Raw genomic sequence first — 20,275 nt, 5'->3', positions numbered from 1 at the left:
TGGCTTGCCCACAGAAGGCAGAGGGTGGTTGCAGAAGGGGAGTATTCGACCTGGAGGTCAGTGACCAGTGGTGTTCCGCAGGGATCTGTTCTGGGACCCCTGCTCTTTGTGATTTTTATAAATGACTTGGATGAGGAAGTGCAAGGGTGGGTTGGTAAGTTTGCTGATGACATGAAGGTTTGTGGTGTTGTGGATAGTGTAGAAGGTTGTCATAGGTTGCAATGTGACTTAGACAGGATGCAGACCTGGGCAGAGAGGTGGCAGATGGAGTTCAATACAGAGAAGTATGAAGTGATACACTTTGGAAGAATGAACTGGAAGGCAGAGTACATGGTTAATAGCAGGATTCTTAGCAGTGTGGAGGAACAGAGAGATCTTGGGGTCCAAGTACATAGATCCCTCAAAGTTGCCATGCAAGTTGATAGGGTGGTTAAGAAGGCGTATGGTGTGCTGGCCTTCATTAGTCGGAGGATTGAGTTCAAGAGCCGAGAGGTAATGTTGCAGCTCCATAAGACTCTGGTTGGACCACACTTGGAGTATTGTGTTCAGTTCTGGCCGCCTCATTATAGGAAGGATGTGGAAGCTTTAGAGAGGGGGCAGAGGAGATTTACCAGGATGTTACCTGGGTTGGAGAGCATGTCTCATGAGGAGAGACTGAGCGAGCTAGGGCTTTTCTCTTTGGAGCGACGGGGGATGAGAGGAGACTTAATAGAGATGTATAAGATTATGAGGGGCATAGACAGAGTGGACAGCCAGCACCTTGTTCCCAGGGCAGCAATGGCTAATACTAGAGGTCACCCAATTAAGGTGAGAGGAGGAAATTTCAGGGGAGATGTCAGAGGTGGGTTTTTTACACAGAGAGTGGTGGGTGCCTGGAATGCACTGCTGGGGCGGGGGGTGGGAGGGGCTGATACAATAGGGTAATTTAAGAGACTATTAGACAGGCACATGGATGAAAGAAAAATAGAGGAATAGAGGGTTATGGGAGGTGAAATAGAGAGGGGGATAGATTGAATGGGGATAAGGTTTATATAGGTCTCCATAATTCTGATGTGTGATATGTAGTAAATGAAACACTTTCTTTAGTGTGTTGCATCCCATTTCTGTTCCCTGTGGTATAAAGGATGTTCAATTTTTGTCACTGTGCATTCACTAAAACCTCAACAGCACAATTTCAACATGAAGTATTGGAAAATGTTACAGTTTAAAATCACAAACATTCAAACTGGACATACAAACCATTTTAGGACCACATGACATTGCAATATTCATATGACAAGAAAGCAAATTAATCAGAGCATACATTAAATTTACACGCAGCTAAATGTTCAACAAAACATTCTTGCTCATATATGAATACTTGCTCTGCAGGCAGCATAGACTCTAATAGGAACACATTGAGAAATATTAGTTTTAAATCTATAGATAGAAAAAGCAAAATTTACTCAATGGAATATTTCTGTACAGATTTAACAGCTGCTTGAACAGAACACAAACCAAATTACATTCCCTTACAGTGCAAACTTGAGGCTCATTTGCCACATTTTGTTATCGCAATCTTCCTCACACAATGGACATTACAGCACAAACATACCATCGTATTTACATAACAATTAAATATTTATCATTTAAACATGATTGTAACGAGATTGGAAAGGTGACTTTTGCTTCATTTCTTTAAATTCTATTTTTTTCAAGTGGTCGTTTTTATTAAAAATATCAAGGAAATATCATAAATTTAATTAACTGTGCAAACATCTGGTAAGATTCTATAAAAGTGGCTTGTTTTCCTTAGTTATATCATTCAATATTAATTAATGTATTTCACATATAAAAATTAGAATTCTGGCTCCCTACACAGTTTATTGTATCCTGATTGTCTGTGCATTCAATATTCTCAGCTCGTGAGTTCAGCGAAGTCATGACTAATGGTCATTTGGATTTACTATCTATTATTTTACAAAATTATTCAACTTGACTACCAAGAACTGACAAAGTGTATGCAATATCCCAATCCAGCCCTGTTAGGAGGGCAAGACTTTTTAAAATCTTGGGAAAAATTCTTTCTTAAAAGTAATGCTTAATCACTTCATATCCTTTGAGGTTTCACCCCTCAGAGTCTCCCCCTCTTACTTTTATCTCTTCATCTCATTTAGACACAATTTTGTTGTATTTTTTCTTGCTGTACTGCAAGCTTCATTTTAGGTAGAAGCAGTACTTCAGGTGGGGGAAAAAATCAGGAGCACAATAGCTCTTATTCAGTGGTGCCAGAAACAACCTTCCATTTCAGAAGACTGGCTATGTTTTTGTTTTGAAAATTCTGCACCGAACTTCAATTTTCGATTGACGTGATCCTATCAGATAAAACAGAAGGGTGCGCTGAAAGGTGCACTCAGCAAAACATTATCGGTAGAACATGGGAAAATGGTCTAGGAGAAAGACTGAGTCTACAAGGCTTCAATCCTGAAGTTCTCGTCAGCAACATTGATCAAGAACTACTGTATTTGCAAAGAGAATGCATTACTGCTACTTCTGAAGAATATACATGGCACTATAAGGATCTCAGTATCAAGGCATATATACTGACATTTTTGACGCTATTATTTATTCCCACAGTTTGAAGAGAAAAGCTGCAGAAGTTATAGCTCCATTCACAGGAGGCATGAGAGCACCACTGGTTAGCACCGTATAAATAAGCTTTCTCAAGCTGTGGGAAATTGTTTATGATATTCAGAAATGGATAAAAGCTCATTAAAAGGATTATTTTAGATTATCTATTTGGTAAGAGGTGGATTTTGCACAGGCACGTTCCCAATAAAAAAGTTCCTGAAAGACAGCTGCTGGATTTAGCAACGATATTCTAACACATGCAGAGAAATTCTTCTCCACTCTTGACATCAGTTGAATACCCAGGCCAAATTAATGATGTCAGCGTTGAGGGAAAGATGCTTTTCCATTGCTGGTATTCAAGACCAGTGTCAAACACTTTCAGAAAGATGCAGCATAACCAAAGCTAGGTTTGAGTCCTTTCCCTCCCCCCCATCTACCTTCAACTCCAATCTTGGAAAAGAAATCCTTATGACTCAAATTGTGAATGTTTCCACTTGAATATTCTGGCTGCCTCTTCAATCTGTCTGATTGGAACTGTCTACTTGTAGAACAATCTGTACAACATGTGCTGCTAGAATTGGCAACTTGGTTGAGAATGCTGTTGGGTAACTCGTTAAGTCATTCTGTTGTTCAGACTTTATTCTTACTGAAATGTACTGAAGTTTTGTAGATGCTAATTTATTCATGTTTGTTTGACCTGCACAGCACACTTTAACTGCATCTATTTATCCCCTTAATTCACAGTCTTGGATATGTACATGAACAATGAATAAATACTGAAAGGAATATGGTTCAGATGTTGGTGGAGGAGAGGGATTCTAGCAGTTATCTTCCTTACACTTGAATTTTGGTTCCAGTTAAAGAACATTTTTCACCTCAGAACTATTCTGCAATTTCCCTAAAAATATCAAATTAGTTAAGCCTTGGGCTACAGTGACTTGCCTGCAACAATAGCTGCAGTGCATTTAATCATATTAAATTCCATTAAAATCCATGCAGGAGAAAACTCATATATGACACTGGAGTTTGGAGTTCCTTACCACAAACAATATTATACCATATCATCTCATCTGAAAACAAACATGAACAACATCAGTCCACAAGGTAAGTGAAAATGTGTACAAAAAAATCTACCTTCACAAAATCACTAGTACCCGCATTAATGGAATGTTTCCCCAACATTTCTGGAAAAAGGTACTCTGTGAAGTGCAATTAAACATCGCTCAGTAGTGCTAATGCAGTTTACAGATATTAGGGTAGTGCAGCTGTTCGAAGTTAACTTCCTAATCTTCAAAGACCTCCAGGAATAATGGTGGAAAAAGTTCTGTTGGACATTCCACTTTCATATGAAGAAAGCGGCTTGCATGGCAGGCTCCGATCATTCGCAGGTCTGTCACCTTCATCAGTAGTTTTGGCCAAAAGTGGGCAACGTTGTGTTTGCGATAATTAATGTAATGTTCAAATGCAAGGAGGAAGGACTCCTGGATTTTTTCTATCTTGTCTATGCTGGTAAGGCCAGGTCGATCTACACAAAAACAATGAGGTGCTACCATTAGGAAACCTAGCAGAAAATAGTTAATTCTGTAGTACAGCCTGACACATGAATAAATATTAGGCGATGATGCCAACGTGCTTGCTTCTAACATATAATTTGCGTGAACAGCTTTAATGGAATGTATTCAAAACTGGCTAATTAAGAGCTCCCAAAATCCAACACAATTTATTCTGTCAAAGATACAGGAACATCTGGGCTACGAGTAAAATATGGTGTTATATATTTATCAGGTTGAATATTTTCAATGACCAATTATATATGTTTAACTGGAAAATTGTTAGCAGGATATATCAAACTATGACAAGGTATAATTCCACCATTACTATCGATTAAGCCTTGCCAGTAAACCTCTCAGAAAACCCCAGAAAACTACAATGCTGCAGATAGAAATGACCAATTGCGTGTGAAGTATTCAGTAGTGCTGGACTCAATTTGTTGAAACAGCTGATGATGATTGGGCCTAGAAACTTAAATTTCTTACCTGTATAGTCATATATTACTTTCACTCCCATGTTAAGACAACTGACTTTCAATTCAGTTCTGGAATTTAACTCTTTGTTCTGTGGTTTATAGCGAGACTGTCATGAGTCTGGAACTGAATGCTGCTGGCAAAGCCCAAACGGAGTATTTTTGAGCAGCTTACTGTAAGGTACTGCTTGACAGCACTGTCGACGATACTGTCCATCACTCTGTTGATGATGAAGAATAAACTAATTGGGTAGTGATTAGTGAGATTGGATATGCCTTGCTTCTGACCAATTATTCATATTGTTGGGTAGAAATCAGTGCTGTAACTGTTCTGAAACAGCTTGGTGGAGATGTAGCAGGTCTTCAGTACTTCAGCTGGGATGCTCTTCGGTCCCATAGTCTTTACTATTGTAGTTTTGAATCTCCTGGAGAGACTGGCTTCTGTGACGGTAGGGATCTTGGGCAGAAGCCAAGAAGGATCGTCCACCTGGCACTTCTGGCTGAGCTTGCTTCAACTACCTCTTAAAAAATCTTTGATCAATAACTGTATCCTAGAACCAATGTGTAGCCTGTCTAGTTACGGTGACACAGGAAATTATTTTATACATCTTGTGGCAGACTTAATATTACCACTTAGTAAAATATCAGCAGCAGGAAAACATTTGGAAAGCGTACATTTTGATAGACAAAAAGCCAATTACTGCTGCACTGCCAAATCGGAATGACCTCATTACTGCACTTCAATTGGATTCCAGTACATTCTAACTTTATATTTAGTCTGTGAGCTGCTACTTAATTATTCACATATAAACATTAGGCTTGTGAATCATGTAAGTCAATGTCACTCTTTCTCATTTCTCTCTTTTTACCTTCATTGACCTTCCAACAGAGAACAGTGTCTTGGGTGATAGCTCGAGTCAAGTATTTGTGAGGGCAGCCCAAACACTGTGCTCCTTGCAAATATCGCCACCCGTTGTTGCTGACAGTATTTAATTACATCAGAAACATGATTGCTGTTAACATTTTTCTTTAAGATTTCACATAGTTTCTTATAAATCATAGACTGACTAACATCCAGAGGACAAGGTTTATTGCAAAATCTGATATCTAGGCAAACTTTCTCTTCCCTAATAAAGCCTTCATTGTTTTAGTGTTTACTTTTTTTTCAATGCACACTCCTGTCGAGAGTCTCTGAGTTTACTGTTTCAGGAAAGCTTGCATCACCGCCTGGCATGGAGGCTCCAATGCACAGGATCGCAAGAGGCTGCAGAGGGCTGTAGACTCAGCCAGCTCCATCACGGGCACAACCCTCCCCACCATTGAGGACATCTTCAAGAGGTGGTGCCTCAAGAAGGCAGCATCCATCACTAAGGACCCTCACCACCCGGGACATGCCCCCTTCATGTTACTGCCATCGGGGAGGAGGTACAGGAGCCTGAAGATCCACACTCAACGATTCAGGAACAGCTTCTTCCCCTCCGCTGTCAGATTTCTGAACGGTCCATGAACCCATGAACACTACCTCATTATTCATTTTTTTTCACTATTTATTTATTTTTGTAATTTATAGATTTTTATGTCTTTGCACTGTATTGCTGCCGCAAAACAAATTTCATGACATATAGAACATAGAACAGTATATGTCAGTGATAATAAACCTGATTCTGAGTGGACTAGGCCTGAGTTCTATAGTTAAGAAGAATGACAGGTGATCTCATTGAAACTTCCAAAAATTCTTGCAGGGCTCAGTTGTCTGGCTCCAGGAAGTTTCCCCTGGCTGAGGAGTCCACTGTCCGGAATCACAGTCTCAGAGTAAGGGGAAGACCATTTAGGATTGAGATGAGCAGAAACGTCTTCACTCAGAGGGTGGTGAATCTTTGGTATTTTCTACCCGGGAGGCTCAATCACTGAGTTCATTCAAAACAGAGATCAACAACTTTCTGGAGATTAAGGAAATCAAGGATATGGGTCAGGGCAGGAGACTGGTACCAGGTAGAGGCTAAGCCATGATCTTGATGAGTGGTGTAGATAATTTACCCCATTCCCATTCTTATGTTCTACAATGGTGATACAACATCAATCCAAATGGTTATTCTGGTGGAAGTCCGATTCAAAATTTTCTGATCTTGCAGCTAATTTTGCAGTGGATTTAAAAGGGACCTGAAAATTACTCAGGGAGTGGCTTTGCTGTGATACAGCCACATGTGGGCAAATGTACTTAATGAAAGGCAAACACAGGGACAAGGTTCTGTACCAGAATTTGCAAAGTGACAAGATGCACAGACTGAACAAGGGTGACTTCAATAATAATCAAAAGAAATGTCTGAATAGAGACCATGCATATTCTCTCACTGATGGAAACCGAGAGAAATACTCTTTGAATTCTCCACTCCATCATCAACACCGTGCTAAGTATGCAAATGATCCCGATGATGGGCAGTTTGCAAAGTCCCAGCCCTGGAGAGGGTTCAAGTCCTGTCTCGTTGCAAATATGGTGACAGTACTTGGGAACAGTTTCATTGACAGAGCTGACTTGATTTGTCTACTTGTGAGGTTGGTGCTCCCATGGTTTTGCCGATGTTTTTAAATTTCAGATCTGAAATGCAGACTGTATATTCAATTTTTTTGTCTTCTTTTCCTTTACACCTTTCACCGTTTTGCTTTACCTTCTATCTGATATGCTCTTTTAAGCATCTAACTGCCTCCTTTTCATCCCAGCAGGTCACAACTGATTAATATGATTTTCCTCTGTGCTTGGACTATCTGAGACCTTTCTCCCCTCCCCGTCCTTTAATTTTTCACATATTATTAAAATGTTTAACTATTTTTCCAGTTTCAGAAGGGCAATCCCATATTTGTCTTTTCCTCTGCACAGATTCTCACTGATCTGATGCGTGCACATTTCCAGGATTTTCCATTTTTGTATGAGGCTGAATTTCTTGCAAATGAATCCTCTCCAACAATATCAAATTTCTTTCATTGCCAAACAACTGCAAATGGTCTGGAAAATGGCACAAGTAACACAAAACCAGAGTGATCTGGGGTGATTAAAAAAGTTGTGTAACAACGAAGGTCAGATCACAGTCAACAGCAGCTGGACAGCTTCATGAAGTAAAAAGCAGAAATATTAGATGACAATGCTTGTGAAGGAAAGCTTGACAGTTTTATTTAACTATGATTTAAAAGGCCCGGGGTAGGGGAGTCCAAAACTAGAGGGCATAGGTCTAGGGTGAGAGGGGAAAGATTTAAAAAGGACCTGAGGGGCAACTTTTTCACACAGAGGGTGGTGAGTATGTGGAACGAGCTGCCAGAGGAAGTGGGTGAGGCAGGTACAACAGTGTCATTTAAAAAGCACTTGGCTAGGTACATGGAGGGGCGGGACTTGGAGGGATATGCAGGAAATTGGGACTAGTTGGGTGGGCACTGTGGTCAGCATGGATTTGTTGGGCCGAAGGCCTGTATCTGTGCTGTATTGCTCTAAAGCACCATGCTGCATATGTTCTATTTAGTTTGCTTTGATGTTCAGTCGGTAAGGAAAAGATTTAAGTGACCAGGTACTATGCGAGTGCTCTGTATGTTACTATGTGAGTGACAGAAGTATGTGAAGGTGCTGATTCGTGTTCCCTCGGGGCTGAGTAGCCTTTGTAACTGAGTCCTGGCAAACTGCAGGGTCTGCTACTTCCACAAGTAAAACTGGAATCTGATCCCACTGCAGAAATTGGAAGGGAGTTGTGATAGGGTCGGGATACGTTGCTGTGCTAGGTGACAGCAGAGTGTGTAAGTGTCCGGTCCAGCAATACGTTTGCTGTACTGGGCACCACCTCACTGTGGTCCATCATTAGTGTAACAGCAGATCCAAAACCCTATATTAAAACCAAGCTTCGTGGTTAGATTTTTCCATCCCTGAACATCTTAAGCCAAGATTTATAGGACTTCCTGCCTACATCTGCTCATATGGGAACCAGACTGTGAATATAGGAGGTGCTGGTAGGGGAAGGATGGTCGTCTTCCTGTGCACACTCTCTCTTTTCACTGGCTGTCTACACCTGCAGCCAGAGGACAAGGATTGTCCATGACTGGTTGTCATAACATCCAACTACTAATACCCGGGTATGATGAGATGTAAGTGCCTCAATATTCAATGGGATGATTGAATTGGACTGAATGAACCAGATGGAAACGCAGTATGGGCGGCACGGTAGTGTGGCGGTTATCGTGACGCTATTACAGAGCCAGTGATCGGGGTTCAATTCCCACCGCTATCCGTAAGGAGTTTGTACGTTCTCCCCGTGTCTGTGTGGGTTTCCTCCGGGTGCTGCGGTTTCCTCCCACATTCCAAAGATGTACGGGTTAGTAGGTTAACGTAGGTGTAATTGGGCGGCGCAGGCTCGTTGGGCCGGAAGGGCCTGTTACTGTGCTGTATCAGTAAAGTTTTAAAGACTTTTAAGCAGGGAATATTCTGGAAAAAGCTGAGGGTTCTGTATGTTCTATGCACAATGTGTATTGATGGCAGGCAATGAAAGTATTTGAAAACCAAATGAGGGGGAAGTCGCAAGTGCCACAAGTACTCTGCGCCATGTTAATAGAAGGAAAAGTTGGCCCTCGACTTTGGTAGACTTGCCAGTCATAGAACATCTTTCTGTGTTGCTTTGAAGTACAAAAGCATGAGCATTCATGGCACTCATGCTGGTGTCTTGTCCTATTCTTTAATGAATGAGCGACTGGAACTCCACAATTGTCCACTGAGAAAAGATCTGTATCATGCACTCCTCTGCCGCACTTTCTCCAGTAGGATTTCTGTGTCTCCCATTGGAGAACAGGGCTGTTCTGAGCTCTGCCAAACTTATTACATGTTGCCTGTTTTCTTTCTCAACTACTGCAGGTCAAATCCCAAAGCAACATACAACTTCCTGGCCAACATCGACTAATTGCCCAGCCATAAACACATTCCCATGTCTGAGATTATCCATACGTTTACTGACGCAGGAAGTACAAACTTAGTTCAGCTCAAATCAGGCTGCTGCTACATTATAATGCATCCTGTCAGCATCCAGGATAAAACACGAACCAGGGCTGTGCTAATATTTAAAATGCTGCTTCAGACCCGAGCACATAAAACTGAGAAATATGTAAGGCAATTGTTCAAAAAGTGTTTTATATGATAGTCTAGGAAAAGGCAATATACCTGAAGACATCAAAAGCACTGCCTGGAGTAGAGCCACCTCGCTGTCGTCCAAGTTGAATGCAGACAGAGATATTCCCAGATCAAAGATTGCATCAGATACGACACCAAGGCCTCCATTTTTTAACTGTTCTCGTTTTACAGCTATCTCACCATTCAAAGTTAAAGTCTCACTCTCAGAGTCATAACGGACTGCTGCTCTGAGGGACATGATTTCCATACAACAGCCTTTCAGAAGGATTATCTGGTCTTCACACGGTAGCTAGAGAATAAAGAAGACATCAGTCTGGGCTATTATCAGGCATCAATATGATAACATAGGCCAATTGTCACTCGATGTTTAATTGACAATGTAGTCTTACTGAAACTACAAAACAATTGAAAAAGAATCACTTAAGCTAATGGCTTTGATGCTTAGCAACTATTATTAAGGAGGTGGTAACAGGACAGAGTAAATAATAGGTGTGAGCAGATGGATTTACGAAGGGGAAGACAAGAGAGGCTGTAGATGCTGGAAATCTGGAACAATGCACCAAATGCTGGAGGAACTCAGCGGGTCAGGCGGCATCTGTGGAGCGAAATGGACAGTTGACATTTCGGGTCGAGACCCTCCATCAGGACTGGAAAGGAAGAGGGGAGACGGCCAGGATAAAAGGGTGGGGTGGGGAAGGGATGGAGCAAGAGCTGGCGGGTGATATGTGGATCCGGGGGGGGGGGGGCAGGGGGGGATGAAACGTCGACTGTCCATTTCCCTCCATAGATGCTGCCTGACCTGCTGAGATCCTCCAACATTTCGTGTGCGTTGCTTTATGAAAGGGAAATTATGTCTGAGAAATCTGCTGGAGGTTTTTGAGGCTGCTTTTAACTGAATAGCTAAGAGTTGGTGTGGTATTCTGATTCTGAGAAGACCTTTGATATGGTGTCACACTAGAGATTATTAAAGAAAATCCAAGCACACAGTACCAGGAGGAATATGTTAGTGGACTGAGGATTCGTTAACAGACTGAAAATAAAATGTAGGAATAACCAGGTCATATTTGGGATGGCAGGCTGTGACGAGTGGCGTACTGCAAGGAAGGGTGCTCCTTTACAGGTGTTTACGACCGATTATCAATATTTCAGATGAGGGAACCAACTGTAATATGTTGAAGTTTGCTGACAATACAAAGCAGGCTGGCAAAAGGAGCTGCGAGGAGACTGTTGAGAGATTTCAAGGGGATACAGACAGGGTAAGTGCATGGATGAGGACATGACAGATGGAATGTAATGTGGAAAATTGTGAAGTCATCTATTGCAGTAAAGAAAGAAACAGGATTTCTTTTAATAGCACGACATAAATGTTAATTGTAACACAGACCCCACTTGGAGTGCTGTGCTCAGTTCTGGTCGCCTCACTACAGGAAGGATGTGGAAGCCATAGAGAGGATACAGAGGAGATTTACAAGGATGCTGCCTGGATTGGGGAGCATATCTTATGAAAACAGGTTGAAGGAACTCGGCCTTTTCTCCTTAAAGTGACGGAGGATGAGGGGGGACCTGATAGAGGTGTATAGGATGATGAGAGGCATTGATTGTGTCGATAGTCAGAGGCTTTTTCCTAGGGCTGAAATAGTTGCCACAAGAGGACACAGGTTTAGGGTGCTGGGGAGTAGGTACAGAGGAGATGTCAGGGGTAAGTTTTTTACTCAGAGAGTGGTGAGTGTGGGGAATGGGCTGCCGGCAACGGTGGTGGAGGCGGATACGATAGGGTCTTTTAAGAGGCTGTTGGATAGGTACATGGAGCTGAGAAAAATAGAGGGCTATGGGTAAGCCTAGTAATTTCTAAGGTAGGGACATGTTCGGCACAGCTTTGTGGGCCGAAGGCCCTGAATTGAGCTGTAAGTTTTCTATATTTCTATGTTTCTAACTTCAAATAATGCACCAATACTTAGTGGGCTTTTCCAACGTCAGGAAGGAAGATTCCAATATCCCATCAACAAAAGTATAAAATTAAAGAATTAAAAATCCTACCTCGCAGAATATTGGTAGCTTTTTGGCAAAATCAACCACCCTTGTAATTGCGGGTGTGATAATTCTTGTAAACTCACTGAAGGCCTCCAGGTCCACCTTGCTCCCTTCAGGCGCGTTCATTATCGGTGCTTGCCCAATTTCCTCAGGCTGTGAAATGAACACAATGACACACATAAATGTGCAAAATCATCTGTGCATTTCCACTCATGAACGTAACTGTCTTTTTCCCTGCAACGACTGGCAAAAAGGATCTGCATTTAATTTCAAGCTGGTCAATTTATCAAAGGTGACATGCACTCTAATTCCTCCAAGTATGCTGGCTGCCTTTTGTTTAAAGCTGAAACACAGGACTTTTCAGGGAAAGGAAAAAATCCATGAGTTCCCCAAAGCCTGGCTCTTTTTCATAGACTGACCTCTCGCATCTGCATAATTCATCAGTTGCTGGCCAGCAAACCAGGGATCAGGCCATAAACAGAATACTTGTGGTTCATTTACGGATGGTGTCCAACACAGCTGCAGTTACAGGTGAATATGCTGCTTTATTTCAAAACTAGACTTTGTGTAGCAAACGCAAATTCCTGACTCTGTTGATAAATTAATGCTCAACAACTGCAGCAGCCTGTCTGGTTCTAGAATGTAGATCAGTACAGCACAGGAACAGGCCCTTCAGCCCACCATATCTGTGCTGACCATTATGCCAACCTAAACTAACCCCATCTGCCTGCACGCGGTCCATATCCCTCCATTCCCTGCCTGTTCATGGGGCTGTCTAACCGTCTCTTCAACGTTGCTACTGTATCTGCCTCCACCACCTCCCCTGGCAGCCTGTTCCAGGCGCCCACCGCTCTCTGTGTAAATAAAACTTGCCTCATTGATCTTTAAACTTTCCCCCCTCTCACCCTAAATCTATGCTCTCTGGTATTTGACATTTCCGCCCTGGGAAACTGACTCTGGCTGTCGACCCTGTCTATGCCTCTCATTATTTTAGATGCTTTGATCAGATTGCCCCTCAGCCTCCTTCACTCCAGAGAAAACAATTCAAGTCTGTTTCAAACTTTCTTTATAGCTAATACTCTCTAATCCAGGCAACATCCTGGTGAACCTCTTCTGCACCCTCTCCAAAGCCTCCACATTCTTCCTATAATGTGGTGACCACAACTGCACGCAATACTCCACATGCAGCGTAACCAAAGTTATATACAGCTGCAACCCAACTTTCCGGCTTTTATACTAAACACCCTGACCGATGAAGGCAAGCCTGCCTCATGCCTTCCTTACCACCCAATCTACCTTTGTTGCTACTTTCAAGGAGCTATGGACTTGCCCCCCAAGATCCCTCAGTACATTGATGCACTTAGGGGCCCTGCCATTTACTTTCCTTGTGCATTTGACCTCCCAAAGTGCAACATTTTACACTTGTCTGGATTAAGCTCCACCTGCCAGTTTTTGGCCCATATTTCCAGATGGTCTCTATCCTGCTGAATCCTTTGACAATCTTCCTCACTCTCCACAATTCCGCCAATTTTTGTGTCGTCTCCAAACGTACTAATCAGTGCAACTACATTTTTGTCCAAATCATTGACATACAGTATGTGTATACATACTGTATATCAGTATATTAGTATATATACACTGATATACAGTACCCTCCAGCACTACCCTCTGCCTTCTATGGGCAAGCCAGTTTTGAATCCAATTAACCAAGTCTCCATGGGTCCCGTGTGGCTTAATCTTCTGGGTCAGCCTGCTACGAGGGACCTTGTCAGCAGCTTTACTAAAGTCCATGTGTACAACATCCACTGCCCTCTCTCCTCAGTCATCTTTGTCACAAAAAACTCAATCAAGTTTGTAAGATATGCCCTTGCCTGTGCAAGCCTATGCTGACTGTCCCTAATAAGTCCATGCTTTTCCAGATGTGAGTAATCCTACCCCTAAGAAACTTGTCCAATAATTTCCCTGTCACTGATGTAAGGCTCACTGGCCTATAATTTCCTGGTTTGTCTCTATTGCCCTTCTTAAGCAGAAGAACAACATTGGCTGTTCTCCAGTCCTCTGGGACCTCAGCAACATCATGCAGGGACCATGATCAAAGCAAACAAGGGAGAAGGAAAGTCTTTTGGACCATCGGGGGAAGTTCGTTCTGGTACCTGGAGAGAGGAGTCAGTAGCAGAGAGACAGAAGATGGAGAATGACATGCCTCTGAATTGCAAGAATGGAACTATACGAAACATCAGTAGGAGAAAGGAGTGGATAATAAGGGGCGTCTAACTCAACTGCCAGATGCAGATGCCCACTAAAAACAATACATAACCAGCAGTTGAAATTGTGCTGATATAGGGACAAGGCTGTCAGAAATTTACTATTTACAACTTCCAAATTTGGTCCAGAGGAATCCTGTCTGAGTATTAGTTTGACTTGCGGGCAATTTGAACATTTGTATAATTTCTTACAGATATTATATGCCATCAGGTTTTGCATCAGCTTAGGCATTGATTGGCAATTCCAGGCAAGTTGTTGCTAAAAATGAATGCTGTATGGTTCTATGGTACAATTAGAAAACAGAATGGTAGAGTAATTAACTATTTCAATGACATCCTACAATGTGGTCTAATTCAGACAAGATCCCCACTCAAAACATTCATCTTTAGATCTTTTAAGTTACTGGGCTGGGGTGTCCTCGACCCAACCCAGTGCGTGGACTTGCTGCGCTCAGTCTCCGAATGCCTGCTCCTATCTTTACCCGGACTGGGTGTGCTGAACCTTGTTCCTCTGAGCCTAGAGGCATCTGTTTCCCATGCTGCACTTATCCTGAAGCCCTGACCCCAGAATGCACTCAGTCCTTAGCAATGAATGCTCTGCTGGGGGAACTCAGCGGGTCAAGCAGCATCTATGGGAGGAAAGGAATTGTTGACATTTCGGTCGAAACCCTTGTGGCTCCATGCACTCAGTCTTTGACAGGAATTTTTAAGTGTCTGTGAAATTCAGAGACATTTACAAATTATTCTAGAACACTTAAGTAACTAAAAGGTTAAAAAATCATTGCAATACTAATAAATAATTAAATATTTCAAAATAAAGCAGAACAAGTCAAGCACTTGTCTTTTCCACAGCATTGTTGACAGACAGAGAAGCCGACGTCTCATCTTCAGCACAGCTCAGGTCAGGCTTCTGCTCGACACTACAGGAGAATGAAGCCTGAGACATGCTGAGCTGTGAATGGCTGGTGGTCAGTGGTCTCCAATAGAACCCAAGGTTATCTGGTAACATAATTCATGCCAATCCCAAGCTACCTATCTCCAGACTTGATTTCTTTCAGTTCTCATTGCTTTCATGCTATATTGAACTGAAATTTGCAGACTTCACTTCCTCCTCTTTCTGTAATTACTATATCCTTCACATCAATAGAAAACGGAATATTTATTTTCCTTGAACTGTATTTAAAACCTCTTGGCAGTGAAGCGTATTTGCAAATTCTCTCATTGCTACTATTCCCTCTGGGGACACTTTCTTTCCTCAAACCTTTATTGCTGAAGGTGGAATATTATTAAAACATTTAGAAAACTTGGGGAGGCACAGAACATAGCTTAATTCAGGGAGTGAACGCACGGAGCCTAATTTTTCGCCCGTTGCCAAGGAACTTGCCAGAAATTTTCGTTTCTGTTTCCAATGGTCTCCTTGAGCATTGGTGGCCACATGTGCCTCTGTAACTGCTCGTATAAGTTCCCATTCCTCTTCTGTTGGTTCAGGTTTATTAACAAGTGTTTTTGTCAGCTCCTCTCGACGCCTCTTCTCTCTGTTTTCTTCTATTAGCTTACGTTTTGCTAGCCGTTTACCGTCATCCAACACCACTAATTACACAAGAAAGGAAATAGCAAAATTACCACCTTTGCTACAATCATCACCTCCCTCACTGTTACTGCATTAACATGACAGCAATAATGTTACTAACACCAGCTTAACAGGTTCTCCCAGCTAACAACCAGACTGCTGTGACTACAGGAATCTCTTCAGTATAATATCTTCGAAGCACTACCAGGCTTTTATGGATAAAGTGCAAATCGTGAATGGTGGAAACTTGAAGTTAAAAAGAAGTGCTAAATAGACACAGGAGCTTAAAAAGTGTTTGAATCTCCTAGTTAGCTGAAATATTACCTTATGCTTTATTGCCCCACAAAAGTTTACTTCATTCATAGAATTTGCAAACAATAATGCGACATGCTTTTAAGGTTGCGGTGGGGGCAAGTTTTTTACGCAGAGAGTGGTGGGTGCCCGGAATGGGTCACCAGGGGTAGTAGTGGAAGTAGGCAGTTTGGTGGAGTTTTAAGAGGCTTTTAGACACATGAATATGAAGGGAATGGAGGGATGTGGATGATACACAGGAGGAGGACATTTAGTATAAATTGGTATCAAGATTGGCACAACGTCTTGGGCCGAATGGCCTGTCCAGTGCTGGACTGTTCGATGCTCTAATATAGTAAGTATCTATTTTCCATTTTCAGCATAAACCATACCATTACATTTAGTCAATCTTTCTGTTTCTGGGATTATTGCATATTTTCAGCCTTTGGTGTATAAAGTCCAATGATGCTGATACTCGTTAAATATCCCTGCACTTGCTTATCTGAACAAAATTGTCAGCAAAAGCTATAGAGGAAAGGCTGACTTAAAAAGTTAAAAAAACCAGAAAACCCTAGCAAATAGTTGAAGCAGTGATGTAAAACTTGCTTACAGTCAGTTGCCATGCCAACAGCAATGCACTTCTTGAACCGGCATTCTTGACATTGGTTCCTTGTTACTTTATCGATGATGCATTTCCCTTCGTGTTTACAACTGTAAGTTGGATGAAGGTTTTTCTGTATGGTTCTCCTGAAGAAGCCCTAAAATCAAAAGACCAGGATTAATAAGAAAGCATTCCTTTAGCCCATCTTACTACATAGTGACATTACATGCCCAAAAAATGAAGGCTGCTAAGATCCCATAACCTCTGCTGTACACTAATCTTGTAATAGGAGATTATTTCATTCTTTGGGAGTTGGGCATCATCATCAGGACCAGCATTTACTCCTCATTCACAACAATCCTCGGGAAGGTAGTGTTGTCTTCTTGGATCACTGCATTCCTTCTGGTGAAGATACTCTCTGAGTGTTTTGGGAAGGGAGATCAAGCAATGATGAAGGAACCATGATATTTTTGTGATTTGGATGAGATCTTGCTGATGGCGGTGTTCCCATTACTTGCTGGCCTTGTTCTACTTGGTGGTAATAGTCACGGGTTTGGGAGGCGCTGCTGGAGTAGTCTAAATAATTAATTATATTTATAGATTGTATTGGGAATGAATGCTGAGGGCGATTGATGGGATCCCAAACAAGTGGGTGTTGAACTTCTAGGTGTTATTGATGTGACACAATGCAAACCAGTGGAGAGTATTCCATCACACCATGTAGACAGTGGAAGGACCTTGGGGTGTCAGGATGTGAGTCACCAGCCACAAGGTACCCAGCCTCTGATCTGCTCTTGTTCCCACAGTAATTATGTGGCTTGAACCATTGAATCTCTGGTTACTGGTGACTCCCCAGGACTTGGCAGTGGGAATGCCACTGAACGATAAGGGTGGATGTTTACCCTCCTTCTGGTTGGAGACAGACACTACCTGCCACTTGCCAGTTATTTATTAATCCATGGCTGACTGTTTGTTCGTTGCACACAGGAACTGAGGAGCAATGAATGAAAATGGGACATGGAGCAAACATTCCCAATCCTGACCTGAGGAAGAAAGATTCATACCGCACCAAAATGGGCACCTTGCCCTGTCACATCCATGCCGACCTTTCTGGCCACCTACACTGATCCTACTTGCCCACATTAGGACCATGTCCTCCTATGCCTTGTCTACTTAAATGTGGTAACTGTATCTGATCCCAGCACTTCCTCTGATAGCGTGGTCCAGGTATCAACCACTCTCTCTGTAAAAAACTTACTCCTCAGATCCCCTTTAAAACTCTTCCTCACCGTAAACCTATGCCCTCTTGTTTTTAATACCCCTACAACAGGAAAAAGATTTTACCATCTCTCTTGACAATGCCTCTCATAATTTTATACCCCTCTATCAGGTCATTCCTCAATCTCCTTCGCTCCAGGGGAAACAAGCCCAGCCTGTCCATTCTCTCCCCATAACTAAAGTCCTCCAATCCAGGCAACATCCTGGTGAATCTCATCTGCACTCTCTCCAGCTCAAGCACATCCTTCCTATAGTGTGGCGACCAGAACTGCACACAATACTCCGAGGGTGGCCTAACCAGTGTTTTGTAAAGTTGCAACAGAACGTCCCAACTCCTATATTCTATGCCCTGACCTATGAATCCAAGCACGCCATATGCCTTCCCTCCCACCCTATCAACCTGTGTCGCCACCTTCAGGGAACTATGGACGTGGACCCCTTGGTGTCTCTGCAGGACTCCAGAGTGCAATCAAATTGGTGTATGTAGTGATGTGCAAGATATCCTTTAAGACCAGTAGGGCATTGCTCCCCTCTCAACATTCCTTAGTGCTCTACCATTTACTCTAAGTGCCCTACCCCGATTTGACTTCCCAAAATGTATCACCTTGCACTCGCTGGGATTAAATTCCATCTGCAAACACTCTGAAACAGCTGAAGATGGTTAGGCCTACGACAGGAACTCCTGCAGTGATGTCCTAAGGCTGGGTCAATAGATCTCCAATACCAAATGCTTGTGTTATGACTCCAACCATTTAGTGTTTTCCCCTCGATGCTCATTGGCACCAATTTTGACAGGTCTCCTCGATGTTGTCTTGATGTCAAGGTTTAATTACTCTCCCCTCACCTTTCCGTGAACCTGGGCAATTTTCCACATGGTTGGCTAGATGTCAGTGTTGGGACTTTACTGCAACAGGTTGGCTGGTGCTGCAACATTCTGGATCCCAGGTCTTCAACAGCTGGATGTTGCTTAGTTCCATAGCCTTTCTTGATATCACCAGGAGTGAATTGATTGGCTGACAGCTGGCTTCTGCGATGTTGGGGATCTCAGGAGAATGCCAAAATGGATTATTAGCTTGGTGCTTATGGCTGGACATGGTTTTAAGTGCTTCAGGTTCATTTCTGGCACTTATACGTTGGGGTTAGTAACTTACATTTCTGAGGATGGGGATGTTCTCAGAGCCTACTCCTGTGTGAATTAGGTTTGCCACATTTCAATTTGTGGCCACAGGTGGGGATGGTGGAATTTCCTGCAGGAAATCTGCTATTTTTGTCTTTTCTGGAGCAGAAGGAAGGATGAATGGTAATCAGGAGCAACTGCACCAGAGGAGAACGGTGCCTCAGCACCGCGAGGAGATTTGCAGTTGCTCTGTGGCAAAGGGTTGACGCTGCTAGAAGGAGGTCATGCCGATCGAGCACTCAGAACTTTTGTTAGTTCCACATTGATCCCTCAAGGTCGCCGTGCAGGTCGATAGGATTTGTTAAGAAGGTGTATGGAGTGTTGTCCTTCATTAGTCGGGGTATTGAGTTCAATAGCCACAAGGTGATGTTGCAGCTCTATAGAACTCTGGTCAGACCACACTTAGAGTATTGTATTCAGTTCTGGTCGCCTCATTATAGAAAGGATGTGGAAGCTTTAGAGACGGTGCAGAGGAGATTTACCAGGATGCTGCCTGGATTGGAGAGCATGTCTTATGAGGATAGGTTGAGTGAGCTAGGGCTTTTCTCTTTGTAGAGGAGGACGAGAGGTGACTTGACTGAGGTGTACAAGATGAGAAGAGTCATAGATCGAGTGGACAGTCAGAGACTTTTTCCCAGGGCGACAATGGCTAACAAGAGGGGACATAATTTTAAGGTGATTGGAGGAAGGTATAAAGGGGATGTCAGGGGTACGTTTTTTACACAGAGAGTGGTGGGTGCGTGGAACGTACTGCCGGCAGAGGTTGTGGAGGCAGATACATTAGGAACATTTAAGAGGCTGTTAGATAGCCACATGAATGATAGAGAAATGGGGGGCTATGTGGCAGGAAAGGGTTAGATAGATCTTAGAGCAGGATAAAATGTCGGCACAACATTGTGGGCCGAAGGGCCTGTACTGTGCTGTAATGTTCTGTGTTCTATGATTTTTCTAATCAAGCAGTAGCATCATTGCACAATTATTCAATGTGCTGGTTTGAGTTGTAATGGCTTCAGTTGGCATAGCCAGCTGTTTTATTAGCCGTCCTACTAGCCAGCGTTACTCCAGAGTACAATCCATTGATGCACATTGTGATGTGGAAGATATCCTATATGACCAGTGGGACCTCGCTCCTCCTCAGCCTTGGACTCACTCAGTGCTACCGTCTGATGCTCACCAATTCTCTCCTATGATGGGCATAGCAGTGCTGTTGCTCCAATCAGTTGTTGAACGGGACTTGGCGGCTGCCAAATTTGGCTTGATTTTTGGGAACCATGG

The 20,275-nt window shown here is 42.7% G+C and overlaps 1 protein-coding gene across 2 annotated transcripts in view; it reads right to left on the bottom strand.

Annotated features, from left to right (window-relative positions):
• Positions 1–1,454: 1,454 nt before the first annotated feature.
• thrb (thyroid hormone receptor beta) overlaps positions 1,455–20,275 on the bottom strand; it is a 188,534-nt gene continuing 169,713 nt past the window's right edge. The window contains exons 5-9 of one of the 2 annotated variants that reach the window (XM_052015770.1): positions 16,555–16,702; positions 15,432–15,673; positions 11,826–11,972; positions 9,819–10,077; positions 1,455–4,135 (exon numbers count right to left, since the gene is read on the bottom strand). In XM_052015770.1, coding sequence (XP_051871730.1) covers positions 3,894–4,135; positions 9,819–10,077; positions 11,826–11,972; positions 15,432–15,673; positions 16,555–16,702 — 1,038 coding nt within the window. In that variant the 3' untranslated portion in view covers positions 1,455–3,893. The remainder of the gene's footprint in view (positions 4,136–9,818; positions 10,078–11,825; positions 11,973–15,431; positions 15,674–16,554; positions 16,703–20,275) is intronic. The other variant, XM_052015771.1, reaches the window with a different exon arrangement.

The sequence above is a fragment of the Pristis pectinata genome, chromosome 5 (assembly GCF_009764475.1).
Source record: "Pristis pectinata isolate sPriPec2 chromosome 5, sPriPec2.1.pri, whole genome shotgun sequence".
NCBI lineage: Eukaryota > Metazoa > Chordata > Chondrichthyes > Rhinopristiformes > Pristidae > Pristis > Pristis pectinata.
The sequence above is the reverse complement of the archived record's forward strand: the minus strand, read 5'-3'. Positions and strand labels throughout refer to the sequence as shown.